We start from the raw sequence: 19,281 nt of genomic DNA, 5'->3' as shown, positions 1-19,281 counted from the left end.
TTCCAGACTTCACGCTAAGCTAAACTAATGGCCTGCTGGCTGTAGGCTTATACCTAACTGACAGATATGAATGTATTGAAGGTACTGAAGAAGAAAGCGAACCAGCGTATTTCCCAAAATGTCAAACCTCTCTTTTAAATTAACAACCTATTCTTCACAGCTATGTTGGCTGTTGTCAAGAAAAATACTCAAAAACATGTGTTACATGTGGGGAAGTGCTGATCAGACTGTGTTTAGATCCGCTCCCGCGCTCAAAGGCAGCAACCAAACACACAAACAAACCTCTAGGCTACAAAATGTTGAGCATGTGTGTGAAGTAGAGTCCCAGCTGGGGGTCTGTGGTGCAAAGGTATGACAAGCTGTTGTTTTCACTCTGTGTGTGTGTGTGTGTGTGTGTGTCTCGGCTCTTTGTTAAGTACAGAGCCAGGCCAGAGGAGTTCACAGCCTTGCTGAGGTGGCTCCGTGTTATCAGGCTGCTCCCCTGACATGAAACATCACACAGGCCATTTATGTGCTGACGCAGGGATGTGAATGCACCACTGCACAACTAGAAAATCAGTTTAAAAAGCTCCAGAACTCAGGCCCCGTGAGGTTGTAGCAGGACGTTCTGTTGCAGCTCTGATCTAAAAAAGTAGTTTGTTCTGTATTTATTGCACAGTGTAACTCAACTACAGTACGTCTTCGAACAAAATCACCAGACCACCCACTCTCTGCTGTTCTCTTTCCCTTGCTCCTTTCTCATCCTTCTCTGCCCACATCACTGCAACATGATACAAAAGTATCCCATCATGCATTTCCTGCCCTGGCCAACCTTTGCCCTCACTGCTTCCTGTGGTTGTGCAGCCAGACCCGTTTGTAGATTCTATCTTGGATAAGAGACGTAAATCAGCAATCAGGATTCACACAAACAATTCAAATATTCCTCAGTCATTAGAAAAGGTGTTCTACTTTATCACCAATCAACAGGAGGTCAGTCAGAGAGGACATGTGAGGTATCTCCAAATCCAGGATGATTTGCTTATTCTTGGCTCAGAGCTATCAAATATTTGTGCTGTTTGTCCTCACTGGACGGTCTTTCCAATCCTCTCGAGATTCTTCCTTTCCTGTGCAGAGGGGTGGCTCAGTTTTACCATCACAGCATGACATCAGTCACACAGGAATGTAGGTGTTCCTGCGCATCCACAGAGCTGCAAAAATGTTCCAAATGGATTTGTGGCAAATTTTATGGAACATCAACCCTCATCACTCCATGTCAAGCCAACAGTGAGGAAACAGTGTGTATACAGAAAGTGTCATTGCAATGGGAAGCCCTGCAACTTCACTGCAGTTTGGAATAAGCAGTAAAGCGGAACGGCAGAAGTGCCTGTCATACAGATTCAACATACAACCAGCTTCTTCTAAAGTCTATATTTCCACACAGTGAAACTCAGCCTTTCACTGTCATTTAGTGCCACTGGAACCTCGCAATATCAAAGCTCTCCAGCTCCACCCTGCCCATTCTCTGAGATGTAATCATGCTCTACAACTCATTAAATGTAAAGCAGCAGCCCTCCCAGGTCAACGCTCTCTCTACCTTTTCCTCCCCTGGAGTTAGACAGCCTGTTCTTAGAAGAGAGCAGGCTGCAGTTTACTGCACCAACACTGGGCTGCTCCACCACTACATAATCATTTAGGAGTGAATGAGTAATGACAGCGAGCAGGGGGCCCATGATACCATATAATCAGGAGGAATGATTCAGAACAAGAGAAACAGAGACAGAGTGTAAAAAAAGAAAAGGACGCGAAGGAAGAAAAGGAAAGGAGAGATGGCAAAGTGCTGAAAAACCACCTTTATGGTTTTGGAGCGCAGAAGTCTCAGGAGAAGGGGTGTCAAGGCTTTAATTTGAAGCAAACCGGGCTACACTGAAGAGAAGATTAGTGGGTGGTGGTCACTTTTCAAGGCTGCACCAGACACTCTGTTCTCAGAGTGAAACCAACAGAGGGAGGGATGAAGGGATGAGAGACGAAAGATGTTTGTTTAAAGCACTGTGGCTTTCCCGTGTTTCATCAGTCCGATCCAGAGTGACAGCTAAGATGCTGCTTGATGTATGAGATGAGGGCCAGAGAAAAAGTGAGCGTGAGAAAGAGGTGTGTGTGTGTGTGTGTGTGTGTGTGTGTGTGTGTGTGTGTGTGTGTCTTTGTCTGTGTGGGTGTGTACGTGTGTGTGTGTACGTGTGTATGTGTGTGTACGTGTGCATGTGTGTGTACGTGTGCATGAGTGAAGGCAAAAGAAAATATGCCTGATCAGGCATAACTGTGGAGCGCAGCCAGCTCACTGAGCTGTTTCAGTGTAACTCATGCTTTTGAAGTGTTTAATGTTCACGAGTCCCGGCCAAAACCAATGACATTATTCTTCCTTCAACTTTCCCTTTATGCAAGGAGGTACAGCTGGACAACACTGATGAAAATGACAGCATAGTCTGGGGAATAGGTGGCTGCACTGAGCACAGGTCTGCGGTTTGACTGTGTACATGTATGTGAGCCTGTGCAACCGAAACCATGCAACTGAAACTGAAGGTACTAATTGGACAGGAATTTCCAAAAATCCCTCCCTAACTGAAAGTGATATGTCACTGGACAGTTTCACATGTGCTAACCTGACCTCTTGCTAAATCAAAGTCCCCACAGACTCACATCCCTCACACGTGAAAAATCCAGCCAAAATCTGCAAGCAGCAACACCCAAAAATAAATATACTCGCGGTTGAATATCTAATTCCCTTTCATATGGGCTTGTCAGAGTGTTGCACATATTTGGCACCAGCTCGAAACTAACAGCGTCACACAGATTTATATACACATGCAGTATGAGGTCAGCAGCGCAGCACAGAGGCCTTGAGCTCAGGTTGAAACACCAACATCCTTCAGCACCTGCAATTGTTGTTTTGGAGGGAGGAGGGGGGCCGTGACGTCAGCCCTTCCTGTGGCAGTGAGCTGCCTCTGGTGTCACTTCCACATGGTTTGAGGTAAAAAGAAGTTCACGGCGGCCCCTCCAATGCCCACCCGTGCCGTAAAGCTCTCCGCTGGCTCTTTGGTCGCAAGGCTATTTTCTGTACTTGAAGGTCTCTCCCTCTGTTGGCATTGTCTTTGTTTAATATCATGCTTCCTGCCTTAGTTGGAAACCCTCTGCATGTAGTACCTGTTTCCTTACACTCTGTTTCACAATGAGACAAAGCCTGGTACTTTACTGTGTACAGATGTCACTGAGGTATTTCTGAGGTCAGAATGAAGCAACAGTCGAACTGAACAAAAAAAAAAAACAAAAAAGAGGCTATATGACACATTTGCATTTATGTGCTGGAGGCATTTGTAAGTGATGCTCTTATTCTGAGCAGATAAGAATGAGTATGACATTCAGAGATACTTTGCCAGGCTGACGATGGCAGGACTGACAGTGAAAAGAGACACATGCTATAAAAATATATATCTTAAAACGTCTTGTGCTCTGATACTTGAAACGAAGTGAACAATCTGCCAGTGTCATTTTGAGGATACAAGTGGCATGAAAGACCCCGCTTTACCTTGACTCAATAAACTGGCACTTGTCTAAAGGCAATTTTGGCAACTAGTGAATCGATTGCTGTTGTTGTCACTGGCGTGATTTGTCACATTCTATGAAAATAAGATTCAGAAGCAGAAAATACGATTAACTGAGCACTTGTGTTGAACTTTTCCGCAGTGCCGAAAAGTGGAGCATGTTTCAGTAACGAAGCGGCGGGTAGGACGACGAGGGGCGTATTTGCATGATTCAATATGTGATAATAATAAGACGCCCTACGCTCTCACCTCGCTCCCAGCAGTGCTCCCTCGGGTGCTCGTCGTCTGGCAGGGCGCTGTCGCAGTCGGCCCCATCCGCCAGACTGCCTTCCTCCTCCACGATGTGCAGCTTGTCCTCGTCATCCGAGTCTGAGCCGGGCTCCACCACATTATTGTAGTTAGTCACTGCACAAGGAGAGATAGGAGGGACAAAGGTTAGAATGACTGGTCTATTTTTTTTATTCTTCTTTAAAGGAGAGTGAAGAAGCTACACACAGTTAGTATTTTTATCTGTTATAAAAATAATGGGAGGTGTACTGTATGTGCTTCTTAATTATGAGCGCTGAATGTGAAAGGCTATGAGCTGGGGAGGTTAAATATATGTACTATGTCATTTAAATGTCAAAACTATTAAAGGGAATGGTTGAAGGAGGAGGGGGCAGGGAGCTGGAAACACCAATTAAACAAGCCACGGCCCAACTTAAATAGATTAGATGAAACTTGAAATGACCCCCATGGGAAAAAAAAGGGTTGTTAAAGCAGGAGAGAATAAAACGGCTGTAGCACTAACACAGTGAATGGGGGCTGTTAAAAATAATGCAGCCCAAGTTTTTGATGGTTCGGTGTAGTAAAACTGAAGATATGACTCCGAGAGTAAAAACTAACTCCAGAACAACAGGCTCCATGTTGCAGAGAAACGGAGAAAATTCACACTTAGACGTGCAGACACACACACACACACAGAACCGGTGTGTGAGATCATTAGATTGCAGGCTGAAGTGGTGTGTGCGCTGTGTGGGAGTCGGTGTGACCTGGTCGGTTGTGTTATGGGCTGGAGGAGCCAGGAGACACTGAGACAGCCAGCCTACAGAGAGGGTTATTACGGGGAGTAAATTTTCCTGACCGACTGTCTGTTTCAGACGTGTGTGTGTGTGTGTGTGTGTGTGCGCTGAGTGTGTGTTCCTGTGTCTTCTTTTCATTTCCACCGTGTTCTTCCATCTCTCAATTCCACCTGTGTTGCTTCCACCCACTCTCCTTCCATTTCTCTCCCTCCTCCCCTCCTCCATCCCTCTGTTCCACTGAGAGAGCTACAGATCCTCTCGGAGGCCAAATCAATTCTCCAGTGAGAGCAGCCCAGTCAGCAGAGGGCCCGGGCTGCAGCACTGAAACTACCTCTCCGGCTACTTTATCTCGCATCACACACACGCTGCGCGCAACACTCGCACATACACACACCACCTGCATTCACTCGCTGAATATGCACTGCCAGTACAAAGCACCTGAACAGTTTTTTTTTTTTTTTTTTCCAGTCTATCTTCACTCTCCCCAACCCCACTCGCCCACCTCTTTCTGAAGTGGCTGCAAATGTTTTTTGTCGGGGAGGAGGCGTATCTGGGAGAATCGTGAGCCTCCGTTTCAATCAATGAGAATTGTTTCGGTGAGGTCTCTCCCTTTCTCTCTGCATTGTGCAGGTCATTACAACCGGTTGGTATTCACACACACTCGGTAGACGTGCAAGGTTCAGGCTGAGGGGGAGGCGGGAGGAAGGAGGTGTGGGGGCGGGAGGGATGAAAGGTGGCGGAGGAGGAGGGAGAAACACTGTTATTTGGCGAGTCGTTCACAGGGTCATCACTGCTGTGCCGCAGCTGCGAAATCCTATCGGGGTTCATCACGAGAGCTATTTCATTCGCAACCTCTTTCCACTCTTTCACTCCACAATATTACCTGCTTTTTCTTTACCATGATGTGAATGCTATTGTAGTTGTCAAGAGACACATTCAGCTCAGTCACTGGGTTGTGCACATCCTTTGTAACTGGACTGCTATCCAGACAACATGCTTAAATCTGTTTCAGGTTCCTAACAGGGAAGCCAATAGAACAATTGAAGACCTGGGAGCCACAAAGCTTAGATCCCATTCAAATAAACTGATAATTAATTAGCTTTACATCGCATTGTGAGACTGTATGAACTAGTTTGTACTTATTCCTCTCTCTCTTCTTTCTTCTCTGCCTTACACTGCCTCCCTCTCCCTATGTCTGTCTTTTCTGTAGGGCAACTCTGCCAGGTGATGTATTGTCCAAGCAGCAGCCCAAACAGGGTGCAACACTTCATTTTGAAACAGAAGGTACTTTAGGATGAGTCTGAGAGGCTGTTTAGGGCCACAGCCACTCAGGTGTGGAGCTGAGGTCAGCGATTACAAAGGCAACACTCTCCGCCAGCAGTGTCAAGAGAAAATGATCAACTATAAAGCTGTAGAGAGAAAATCAATGTGCTGGTGTGTGCAGACGGGAGGTGGCAACGGCGAGCGGGACAATAAAAGTGGGAGCTGCAAAGTACAGCAAAGAGGGTGAGAGAAAGAGTAAAGGACGGCGGGTGGTGCTGGTGGTGTGTGTGTGAGGGGGTGAACAGAGACGGCCATCCTGTGCCAAATGGTTGGCGGTGTTGAAACAAAAGTGTGTGTTCCAACAGGAGATGTAACACCTAGCATCAACAAAGGCTGCAGTCCCTTCTGGCTGACCGGCTGAGCGTTTGGACAGCTGGCCTCATTAGCACTAGCATGCTAGCACACAACAGGAGGACGACTCCTACGCATCTGAGCGAGAAAGCATTGGTAGGTGGATGAGGTGAAAAGCTTACTTCTGAAAGTTTGCTTTTCTACACAGGTTGCAATCTGTTGAACACCTGAGAAAATAATAGCCGCTAAGCATGGCTTTGGCTTTAAGATAGTCTGTAACCCCGAGCTGTAGATCACAACTTTGCAAGAGCCTCCCACAAAGAAACCTTTTGTGGAGCTGGGTAATGAGACAATGTCAATGCAAGCTCAATAGCCTCACCATAACTTTTCTTAATAACACATCACATCACATGATAGGCCAAGCTTTCACCTAAAGAAACTTTGCAGTTTCAGCTGTTACTTACAGTCGAAGACAAGCTGATGTAACTTAAAGCCTCTCGATATGTTGTACACTCTTCACCTTCACATATTTGCGACATGCTACAGATACACTCTGCGGCTGGCAATGGCTGCAATCCCTCAGTTATACCTTCATAAAAGACTGAGGCAAAAGCTGACTGAATTTCTTCACCCTCATAATCACGCATAACCCTTGTCCTTCCTTTCAAAGTTCCCAGAGTCTTTTGAAAGACAGTGCCAGACAGTCCATGTCAGCCACACTTAAATAAGCCTGCTGGAGAGAGACGCCTGTGTTGTTATGACACCTGCCAGCCTGTATCAATTACTTGCAAAGGAATGGGTGACTGGGTGGGTTACTCCCAAAACAGGTCCAGTGTTACTTCACTGGAGGGGCTCACCTTGGCAGGCGTGTCGTCACTGATCTGTCACAAGCAAGAACATGAAGGGCCATATGTCCCCTAACACAGATTCATTTTGTTGATTCTGAGCACTTACTGTCCTGTAATTATGTAAACATCCAGGCACTTATTTTAGATTATTGGTGTTTGATCTCGGCTTGATTGATGAATATTTTCAAGAACTTAAAAATCACTGCAGAGGAGTACCCATACAACAGCAGATAGCTCAGTTTGTACTTTCCTACACTGAGGCGTGTCCGATAGGAATGGCAGTATCTCAGCCTCTGTGGGAGTAAACTATCTCTGTGCTTTGAGGCCCTCAAGGTGTGAGTGACTGGCTTAATAATGGAGCTGTAGATTTGGGCACAGAGAAACATATATAGCCTGTGAACAAACACATTACCAGCTGAAGTAATCTTTTATCTTGATTCATTACCTATGAGGACATCTGTAAGGAACCTATACCTCTTATGTGCAGGCCAACAGCCGACCAGAATGTGTAGGAGGTATGTCTGGAATGTCCAACCAAAACACTTTTCTCTGAGTTTGGCTCTTAAAGAGACAGATCAAAGGGTGTGCTCTCTCCCTGCTACTAATTTCAGTCAACTGACTGACACGTATTGTGAGGTCTGCTGTTGTTCTGCTTGTGATTAGATGGATTGACTCATTGCGACCAGCAGCAACTCTTTGTCTGCCCTTCTACCCCTCTTCTGTCTCTATATTTAGCCTTGGTACAGGCTCCCTCATTGAGGTACGCCACTTATCTCATTCGGAGCTCAGGGCCAAGCAGGCAGCGGTGAAACTACCACAGGCATCCTCAAAGAGGACAGACTCTGCCGTCACAAAGTCTGCCCTTGCGGCTCTGCAATGCCATTTTCTCAGGGAAGCCAACCACTACAAAAAAACCCAACTCGAACCAAAGTAAAACAAAGCAGTGCCATTCAAAACCTCAAGTATGCCGTCTCAAGGTGAGGCGCCTCATTCAGCGCTGAGGTAAACGCTGCTGGTTTTGTTAAAACAACAGCCTTCCTCCCACAGAGTCAGGAAGGTCAACTCAAGTACCGATAACAAAGCAAAAGAATTGGGGATTTTCATGGCTAGCTTGTTCGCAGGCCATTTAGGTCAGGCAAAGGCTGCTTTTTTTTCTAGCGATATAAGTGTGAACACATAACAGTGTCCCTTCACATAATCAGCTAATTGTAGAGTGCACTAGAGGTCCCAAGAGACTGTTTCCTAGTAAGTTTACCTAGTCACAGCTAGGACCACTCATATCCAGGCTTGTTTCTCCACAGATACACACAGCACAACACGCTGTTCTAAAAACTCCCCAAGCAACATCAAATGACTCTTACTCACTGTTCTAACTTGAGCTGGGAAGGCAAAAAAGCAGAAGCACTCATATGGGCCTGAGGTAAAAATGGCACCTAGCACTCCTGTGAATTAGTCACTTTTAATGCAGTTCTGTTTTTTCTTGTGCCACAATTGCTAGTGATACAAATCTAACTAGATGTAATTGGGCAAATAACAAACAGATGTGACATATGCAATATACAAAAGATCACGGCATCAAAGTCAAAGCACTTCAACAACCTGTGGAGCAGAGCTCTTCATAGGAATCATTTCAGAGGTGAGCTAGAAGACAATGGGCTCTTGTCTTCCTAATGGCGCTGATCAAGGTTTTAGCACGTGAGCTAATGAGCCTCCGCGGGTCACTCTTCTCCCATCTGATGAGCACTTTCCATGATAACACTAATGCTAATGGAGGCTATTGTTCTCTTAATCTGCATGATGACACTTCGAAGTGTAAAGGAAGTCAGTGGGTGTTAATGAGTGTAGGGAAAAGCAAAAAAAAGAAAAAGAAACTAAACTGCACCTCAGAGAGTGTGGAATGCTCTTCAAAAAGAAAATTACTAAAGCGTGCCTGTTATGTGCTTTGCTTGTTAGGCTACATGCTTTTATTACTCAGGGTTAGTCCTACTAGCGCTGCTGTACTTAAATGAAAGCTAGATAATAGAGTGCATTTCCACCAAGGGGGAGTCACAGGCTGTTCTGGGTACGAATCACGGTGGCTGGCGATGGTTTTCCTCTCCGGGGCTAATGAGCATGGTGATGAGCCACACACATTCTGTTACACTGGGCGTCCTCGGAGAGTTGCTGCTTCTGGCTCCTCTTAGCTCTTCTAAATAAGGCCAGGTGGGCTGTTAGGGACCGGCGGGTGTCTTCACACCACACACACACAATCCGCAGCAATGCCCTGGCCACCAAGTTTACACGTCTCCCTATCCATGTTTATGTTGGAGGTGAGACAGCCCATCCAAGGTAATAACACTGGTATACCTAAATGAGAGTGTGTGTGTGTGTTCTGTACGTTAAGCTGTTAAAAGACATGCTTGGCATCATTAATCATTATAGGCGGACACATGACCACATCATCACACAAGTCCACGATAAACTATTAGATGATTAACAATCTGAACCCCAAACCTGCTGGCAGGAATGACAGGCCTGTTGTTTTTTTTTAAAGAACGCCATTTATCAGAGCTAGAAATTGTAGGGGCAGAAAGAATCCTCAGATTTTCAACTTTCCAGTGGCTATTGAAGTAATAATGTAAAGTTTTAGCAAAAGAACAACCAAAGTAAAGCTAAAAATTGAATCAATCAATTTAATTTCTTCAAAAGTTTGGCAAAAGCAAACCATTTGCTCGATCTAGATTCTGTAAAACACCAACAATTCTGCTCTCGTTGGCGCAATGACAAACCATGACTGACTCAGCTGTGACTAACAGAGACATGACAACAATTTAAGTACTTCTGGCTGAACTGTAGGCTGTGTTTACACGGACCAGGTAGGAGGTTTGTGACAGGAGCAAAAACATCCAGAAACTAGTTCAGGATGTGAAGTTTAATACATTCATGTGACACCAAAAGTCATTGACAAAAAAAAAAAAAACTGATACCACCCTGGAAAACTCCTGCAAACACGTACCTAAATGCTATGCTAGCCACTTACAGTATCTGTGGACAAACCCTCCCTCCCTCCACCACTCTCTGTCCGTCAGTGAAGAGGCCTGCTCCAGTTCTCAAACACTCAGCAGGTCTGTGGTGAGAGAATGCCCACCCAGTCAAGCAGCCCAGCTATATACAGTACAGGCAGGTGACTGAGAACACAGTGATGTAGGAGGTGGGTAAGCTGGGGGAGGAAAAAAAAAAAGAAAAGAGAGAGGTGAGGAGAGGAAACATCTGCTGTAGATTCTGGTAAGCCCAGAGAACCTGCAGTCATGCTTCCGGCAACCACCTTCCTTCTGTTCTCTTTTACCTCTCTGCTCCTTTTTTGAGCTCTTCACGCTTGATCTGTCATTGCTTTTCCTCTCTGTAAACTACATGTTATCAGGCCTATATACCAAATAACAAACTATGCTACCTGGCCTCGATCATACTACAATGCTTTCTCACTGCACTTAATATCACCCCGAACACAGAAACAACTCCAAAACAGCAACATAAATATTTATCCGGAACAGAAAACCTTCAGCACACACCTGGGTAAACACTTGTTTCCCTTCTGTTAGCTGCTGTTAAGTGCAACACATCTGCAATAGCAGGCAGGCAACCGAACCTGGCTAATGTTGCGTTAGCCTCCGTCAGATCTCATTGGAGTGTTGCAGGGAAAATGAAATGTCCCTGTCACCTCTGCTGTCAGACTCCATTCAGGCTGCATTTACAGACTGATGGGTTTTGAAAGCTGCACAGTAGTATAATGGTGTTCTTCTCCTTTGATTTTGCCAATTTGTGTCTGGGGTTGACATTTTGAGTAGAGGCTCTGTGAGGATATTATTAGAGCGACCGCCTAAAGGTATTCCGCCCGTTTAAATGTAGTCAGTTACATCAGTAGCATCAAACTTCATTACATAGCTTGTTTCCTTTTTCTCCGGCCACTTCAGCACTAATGACAGCAACACGACTGGGTCAGCAGATACTGTTGGAGCCCACACGTGTGAAAATCATTCACTCATGCATTAACATTAGGGCAGGACAATGGTCAAATGTATCCAGAGCTGTTATATTCATTCGTCATCAACAAGTGGCCAGACAAACTGTTCTATGAGTTGTCAGACAACAGAATCCAGTTTCCCATCTGATCCAAGCTTTGTCATGGATATACTCAGACAGGTCAGATGGCTGACTGCTTCTAAGCTATGGTTAACATGCTAGAAATGCTATTAGTCATTCGCTGAGCCTGTTAGCACTGTTTCTAATGTGTTCTATAATAGATTTAGAATTCAATTGAGGAATTATAAATACTCAGTTGTGCCTGATTTTTAAAGAAATGTGTGGAAGGAAAATCTACTGATGGAAAACACTTTTTTGAACATGAATCATTAAAAACTGCACAGCATGATTTCCACACGGTGGCTTAACAGCTGAGCTGGGGCACACTGAGGTGTATGTTTAAATATATGCAATGAGCAATAACGATGTTATCCAACCAGGTTGTGTAGTGCAGGTCTATATTAGGTTAGTGTAGCACAGGGCTGTTGCATTTTAGGAGCAGGTGACTGGACATTCCTGCCTGTATTAGGCTTGACAGTTTACTGTGGGGGAGTACAGAGCAGGGAGAATTACACTTGCCTATGAAGAGGGAGGGAGGGAGGTACACGGCCAAACAATTCTCCAACTGGCAAATCTCATTAAATCTTGCTTACCTGTAAGCATACCTTACTGCAAAGACTTATCACAAGTCCAACCTCAGTTCATTAGGGAGGCTGAACATCACAGTCATCAGCACTGTCACATATTCACACTCTTCAATTCTTCACTCTAGTCGAGAATGCGTTTGTTATGTAGATTAATACAAAGATTGCCAGTCAGCAGCGAGAGATGCGCGCAGACAAACATAAAAAAAGAGGGCAGAAAAGGTAAACAGGGGGGAATGATGGCAAGGTGGGAGGAGAGGAACTGCTAATGGCTTAAAAAGACAAAGCTGGCCTGTCACATACGATGCTCATCTGAAGTGATGGCTGCCCCAGGGAGGGAGTGTCACAAACTGTCAGAGACTGAGAAAGAAAGAGCGAGAACATAGAGGGGAGATGGAGGCTGGGGAAAGGAGACATAAAAGGCTGAAACAAGGGTGGCTGCTGCAAGAGCAAAATTAAGTGAATAATAATAAAATGACAGTAAGAGACAACACAGCAGTGACAGGAGGAAATAAAAGTGCAAACCAAAAACAGTAAGAGCGAGGGACAACATTGCGTTGGTGTGTGTGTGTGCCTCAGTAAAGGTCAGGTGTTGAGGCTGTGACTCTGCCTGACAGATGTCTCATTGAGGGGACAGGCCGGAGGGCAAAAGGCAGCACACACACACATTTATACACAGTTGCGCACACATTCATGGACAGGTGGAAGTGCAGAAATAACCCAGAAGTGCCTTTTTGTTCATTGGTTACATCTAATTTTACAACAGTCGCAAGTTCCCCATTTATAGTAATCAGTAGGTCAACACACCTCAGTGAAGCCTTGGCCAAGATCGCTGTTGACAACCTACTGTGGCTTCACTAATTCTGACACTAACACACAAAAGTGCAGCAATAGCTCTTCCTTTTTGTAGAAAATCCTGCTCTTTGTGGCATTTTGACAACAGCTGACCAATCTCCCACTTCCAGAATGTCAGCTCTGTCACAAGACTTCAGAGGCCAGACATCCTGCACAACCCCTGACACACAACGCACAGTCAAACATGCTGCCCGAGGCCATTGCTCAGTTGTCACAGTGGTTTCTTGTTATTCATGTGAAGCGGGGAGAGAAAGGGGTTAACGCCGTAAACTTACATCCACAAAAGCTCTTTTGTCACCTCAATCCTCCACCAACACCCCCCCTGTTAACGTCTTTTCTTTTTTCCCCAGGCAAAGTGGCCTTTCCCCGTGTGATCAGGAAGGGTTGCCCCCCTCCCTCCTCCTCCTCCCCACAACACCGGCCTCCAGGGCGGCTAGAGCTGAGGAGCAGTCAACCAGTACCGCTCACACCATTACCCTGCTGTTAAATGACCATGAGAGTGGACTACAGACGGACTGTCGGATGGACAGCTATGAAAATCTGTCTTGCTAAACCAGGCGAGAAGGACTGAGTACATGTTTGCTTGTATGTACATGTTGCAAAACCTCATGTAAACTGTGTAAGGGGGCAGGTTAGTCCACTGTGCCCCTCAACACCCTCTCGCTTCACTATGGCTGTACTTGCTATGACTAACACATAAAGTATGATTTGCAGAACAGGGGCGGACAGATGAAAAATCACAGGCTGAGTGAGCAGCGCCATTGTTAATGTACCCTCTCAACAGAGCTGATTGGCGAAATGGCTGAGGCAGCAGGTAAACGCAGGTCATCATGTATTGATGTATTGATGGACCCTCTTTTGTCCATTACACCCTTAGGTGCTGGGATGGTGCGTGGGCGTGTGTCTGGTTGCCACCGGCCTGGGGAGACCATTAGTTCGCTGTGTCAGAATTCGAAGGGGAGTATCGACAGTCCAGCTGGGGCAATCAATAGGCACAGATCTCTCACTCCCCTCCGCCATCTATGGTAATGGGCCTACAGTGAGTCAAACACTTCTACTGTGTACTCTGTTATATCACCTCGCCTAGTGTATTCCACCGCTGTAAACAGGAGAAAAATGAACTGTTGCATTTGAGCATGGATTGGGAACAGAAGTGAGCCAGCCAGACTGATGTGAAATTGATTTAATATGCTCAAACTAATGCCACTGCCAACCAAATAATGTTGTTACTGTTTGCGAGTTACATACCGCTGTCTTGTCCTTCATTCAACTTAGTTACGTTCTTTCCTGCTCTGGTCAGATGCTGGTTGCTGCTCCCTGAGGCTCAAAGATGGAGACCAGAGCAGGGTTTCTTTGCATACAGCAGCCAACAGGGTGGGACCTCGATTACCCAAGCACACTGCAATCATTGGACTGGACTCTCGGGACTATCCCATGTGATGTCACCCATAATGTGAGGTCACTGAGCAGGGAAACAGCCAGACATTTTCTGGGAGAAAGTCTGCTCTCTATTTCATGTCAAGTACACCCAAGTAGAAACATTTAAGACCTCTGTCTGATAACATTTTGGTCCTTGGAGCAAAAACTACATCTGTAAACATGATGCTGTTTGATCAAAACAACTTCTCTTGTTCTTTTCTGCTAATGTTTTGTAATGAAACAGTGACTTGTGCCTGTGATCCCAGTTTCCCAACATTACGCCCAAAAGCAAAAATGTCCCCTTTGGAGTTTCACCCTGCAGCTAACCCTCGTCTTAGTGCAGCAAATATCAGCCGTGACATAACCAGTCACATTACTGTTATCATCGGTTCTTGACATATTTCCTGCCCTGTGCCTTGATGAGTTATTATAGCCTACAGTTGTGGGGATACGATGCTGCAAGAAGCCTAACATGGACAGAAGAGGAGCCCGCTCTTTGTGTGTGTGACAGTACAGATGCTGAACAGGGTCAAACAGAGCTGTGTTTTGCCTGTGTGAGCTCCCTGCTGTTTAGGGGGGAATTCCACTGGGCAGTGTGTGACCCTGAACACTGGCCTTCCTGTTAGACTACGGTGATGTGACTATGTAGCCGAGAGGAAGAGAGAAGAAAGACAGTTCTGTCCAAGGACTAGCTCTTCTTGTCACCCCACCGACATGAGTGTGACTTGTGCTGATGGTGAGGTTAGAGCTGATGATACATTCAATATCTATATAGATATATAAATAGATATATATATATATGTGAGTGTGTGTGTGTGTGTGTACGCGCGAAATGTTGTCAAACAGATCAGTGACAACACTGGCTTTTAATAAACCCAGCAGTAGTGTGTATGTGTTAGTGTCTTAGTGTGCATGTGCAGCTTGCTGAAAGGTCCTGGGCGTGTGATTGATGGGAGCTTTAGCACAGTAAACACATGCACACACAAACACACACACACACACACGGAGTTACAAACACACACTGGAGGTGGGTGGAGAGAGGGGTGGTCATATCCAGCAATGCTCCGCTAACATTATTCATCCTGTGTTCATCTGTATGAGCTGAGCCCACCGCTCCCCATATTGATGAGCCAGGCGGTGTGTATTAGTCACTTTATTTACATGACTACAAACACACACATAGGAACACACATTAATGCAGCCCCTGTGGGACTAAGAGCAGAGAATGGAGGCAATTTAGAGCATTTAGTCTCTTTTTCTTTTGTCTTTCTTCTTTTTATACTTCTTCCATTTGTTGTTTGGATGATGGGGTGATTCAGAGAAAAGGAGGCTGGGAGAAGGCGGCTGAGAAGGAGAAAATGGAGAGAGAGAGCATGCAGGGAGGAGGAGAGGTTATTTTGGAGTCTCTGAACTGTAATCACCACCTACAGCTGCTTCCTCCCAGGTGCTCCAACTGGACATCAACAGAGGGAGGGAGGGAGAAAGTAAAGAAGTGAGAACAGAGAGAGAAGCTGGTTCTCCAGAAGAACAAGAAGCACTCGTGGAGTAGACGTGCTGGTGTTTGTCTCGTTCACAATTACCCCAAATTTCCATTTATCACTACATAACTAACCTTACACGCATTCTAATATCTTAATTTTCCACCGCAGGCAGACTGCAGTGTGTTTCCACAGGTTTCCTCCTGCTGAGCCCCTGCAGGCAAGGGGGAAGTTTTATCTCAGGAGTAAGAGGAAGTGGAAGGGTCTATCACAGAGCTGACATGACACTTCCAGTACCTGCCAGAGGAGACAGGATGGTGACTACTTTCAGAGGAAGCTAGTCTGGCTGTGAATTATGCCAGACAGCGTGTGACTCGCACAAACACAGCAGGTGACACCAACTAATCAGTCGAGTTTAGTCTATGTGGGGTAACCTGGTCTACACACCATTAGTGACTTAGTTTGATGAAACTGAATGAATATGAATGAATTAATATCAGATGATGTATACATGCGTCATAGTACATCACAGACAGTGTAACTCAGGTACAGTGTAAATGTGTGTTAAATGCCACAATGCAGTAATGCTGTAGAGGTGTGTGTCTAGGTTAATCTGATAGCCTAACACTGTTAGTTCATTATCCGGCTTACATCCTCTCAAGACCATATAATGAGCTGATGAGGGCTGACTTCTTCAATGACTGCCAAACTGAAATGGGTTCAACACGCGGGACACAGCAAGGTCGAGTCCCCATACAGTGGAACTAACTTCATCAACATCAGCTTGTCATAACATCAGCATCTAAATGTCAACCCGTTTGCCTCAAGCAAATGTGTGACATACTTAAATAACTGAGAAAAGCATCCTTAAAGCGTACAGCATAGGACTCAAACAAAATTGAAGAGTACAGTACACTGTACATGCATAGCACATTTAGAGAGCACAGAAAGTGTATTACCACACATGTTCCACTTTGCTTCACCTATGATGCATGCGCTAGAAATCTTCCACCATGAGGCACAGACACATTCAATCATACACCCAACAGCCGCACCCAAACACAGTTATAGGTGTTGCAGTATAAAGCCTTAGAGGCCAGAAAATACATCATACAGTGTTTCCCATGCATTACAGCAAAACCTTCCACATTTCTGCACCAGTGGTCTTGTGTTCAAATAAAATCTCTCCATATGGAGGGTTGCGGGTGCGTCCCTCTAAGTCATCCATGGCAGCCTCCCATTATTGTCCAATAAAAGTAGTTGGCGCCATGTGAGCCGTACATGTCACCGCCAACAGCCCCACTGTCTGCTGCATTTCCACTGTTGGCTGCACACAGTAACATGGTAGACCCACCGACAAATATGGATTAATATACCACTATAGTGAATACACAAACGTCTCAAGCACACACCAGATTACAGTGAGAGATAAAGAGCGAAGGCAGTGGAAGTATGCCTGAAAGACAAATTATGTAAACACTGCGTTCTCATGTGTAGTGTATAGGAGGCTGTCTGCCTTATATTTAACACAAAATTACTAGCACAGACTAGGTGGGGAAAAAGATTCAATAACTTGTGAAATCATTATTTTAAGCATCAAATCGAGCCTTAAGTCAAGTCAAAACTCTTTGTACTGTGACAAAATTTTACCTTGCTCCTGAATCAAACACACAAGCGCACACTGAAATGCCTGTGCACAGACACATATCCCATAAAAAAAACCCTCCATCTATTCATGCGTCAACAAAAAAAACAGCAGAAATAACAAAAACAGAAGCGCTGAAAACCAACAAAGGTTAAGTGTGCAACATTGTCATCCTGTTAAAACCAGCGCTTCGAGCCTGGCCAAACAAAACCTGGCTGATAAGCTCGGCGGTGGCATCAAAGCCTTACAGATTATAGATTACCATCAAATCAGCCCCTGCACTGCTGCGATGGACAGGCACCTGCTACTTTACTGTAATGCCCCTTATCCACTGGGCTGGTGATTAGGGCAGGAAATGTGTGTGTGCGTGCCTGTGGGTCTGATCTGGACTTGTAGACACAATAGCTTTTCATTAATGAGAAAGGTTTCCATGAAACAATGGGATTGCAGGTGATACCTGAGCAGGTTGGACTGTTCTTTAAGTCCTCAGACATTTGTGTGGCTATGTTTGCTTTGTGTTAACTCATGCCTGAAAGTTATTATACATCTGGTCTATGGTTATCTATAAGCATGTGTTCATATCAGTGCAACTATGTACACCATGTAAACCCGGTGACATGTTAACTGACTGCAATTAGTGTTCAGGTTTTTTTTAGTAAGCAGTGTAACAATGGCACAGTGCCAGCCTCACCCTTCCCGAAACATACTGTCACAGCAGTGCAGTTTGCTGCCTCTCTGCCCTCGTCACTCTCCTCTGCCAACAGCAGTGTGAGGATTAAAGGAAAATCCTGACCTCCTCGTCCACCTCTCTTTAATGCCTACGCTCACTTTAAATGGCTCCTCCAAAACTAACTAGCTGGATTACAGCGCAGGTGCTCAACCAATCCCCCGCCCACCTCTGCTGAGCATTAATCAGATTTAATGTACGTACGCTGATGCACACAATGACACACGTTACACAACCAAAAAAAAAGTCTGTGTTTAGACAATGAATTTTGCTCCCACTGGTCCCTGACCAATCGTGCCATTTAGGTGAACTGATTGAGATGCAGCCTGCAAGAGGCTGGGGATGACAGTCCACAGGATATGCTGATATTCAATTTACCTGCCGCGCACAGCACCCTCCTCCACACATGCCTCCCCACACCCTCAAAATTCCACCAGCGGGGCAGAAATGCTCACTCCTGTCCATCTCCCTGCTGGAGTCGCTGGCCAAGCACTTTTCTCCATTTTCATCGCCATTCCTAACCTTTATCTCACTCCTCTCCTCCCATCGTCTGCTGTCCTCCTCTCTTTATCTTGGGCTTTTTTTCAGAACCAGGCTCCTCACAGGGAAACAAGGTTGTAAAGGTGGGAGATGCTCATATTGTTTGGCTTGCGTGTGTACTCGACATGAAACAATATATAAGAGAACCTAGGGGCTCATATCCTAGGGAGGATTTTGGCGCACTGCCAGCTAAAAGCCACAGCTAGAGGTATTTGTGTGCACGTGTGGTTTTTGTGCCTTTGTGCCACTGTTTTACAGTATAAATATTTCAAGATGATTGCAGGCTTCCTCAAATGAGGGTTTCAAGGTCTTTACTACCTTTTTATGCCAATTTAAAATTGCATAAGACCAAATTTCGGATCATTGAAACAACAGCTGGCAAGCAACACTTACAGCCCTGCACTGCATTTCTGTCTTCCTACAGCATCACCATATAATCTGTCTTGTCACAAACTGGACTCACCGGCATCAGGAAAGACCCACAATGTATATTTCATTCATGCCCACCCATTTGTTATGTACGGAAAACTAGGTGGGTATACTCGCACTGCGGCCGTTTGTCTTTCTAATGGAGGGGGAAACAGCAGCGGCTACAGGCAGAAGAACAACTCTCATGCTCCTTTAATGGGAATGAATAAAGGATGAGTCGAGGCTCAGACACCAGGTTAAGACGCTGTTTAGCACCTCTGGCCCAGCGCCCGGTGTTGGAGGCAGGGATAGAAAAGAGGGACAGATGGTAGAAAGGGGACAAAGTGAGGGATGAGAAGAAGACATCAGGATGAATATCAAGATCAATAGACGAGCTGGTGAGTGATA

At 45.4% G+C, this 19,281-nt stretch overlaps 1 protein-coding gene across 1 annotated transcript in view; it reads right to left on the bottom strand.

Annotated features, from left to right (window-relative positions):
- zeb1b (zinc finger E-box binding homeobox 1b) overlaps positions 1 to 19,281 on the bottom strand; it is a 49,074-nt gene that overhangs the window by 11,747 nt on the left and 18,046 nt on the right. Inside the window, exon 2 of the mRNA XM_008302119.1 lies at positions 3,825 to 3,980. Coding sequence (XP_008300341.1) covers positions 3,825 to 3,980 — 156 coding nt within the window. The remainder of the gene's footprint in view (positions 1 to 3,824; positions 3,981 to 19,281) is intronic.

The sequence above is a fragment of the Stegastes partitus genome, unplaced genomic scaffold, assembly GCF_000690725.1.
Source record: "Stegastes partitus isolate 25-593 unplaced genomic scaffold, Stegastes_partitus-1.0.2 Scaffold1760, whole genome shotgun sequence".
In the NCBI taxonomy this organism is placed as follows: Eukaryota; Metazoa; Chordata; class Actinopteri; family Pomacentridae; genus Stegastes; species Stegastes partitus.
Note: the sequence above shows the minus strand (reverse complement) of the source record. Positions and strands in the feature narration are given on the sequence as shown.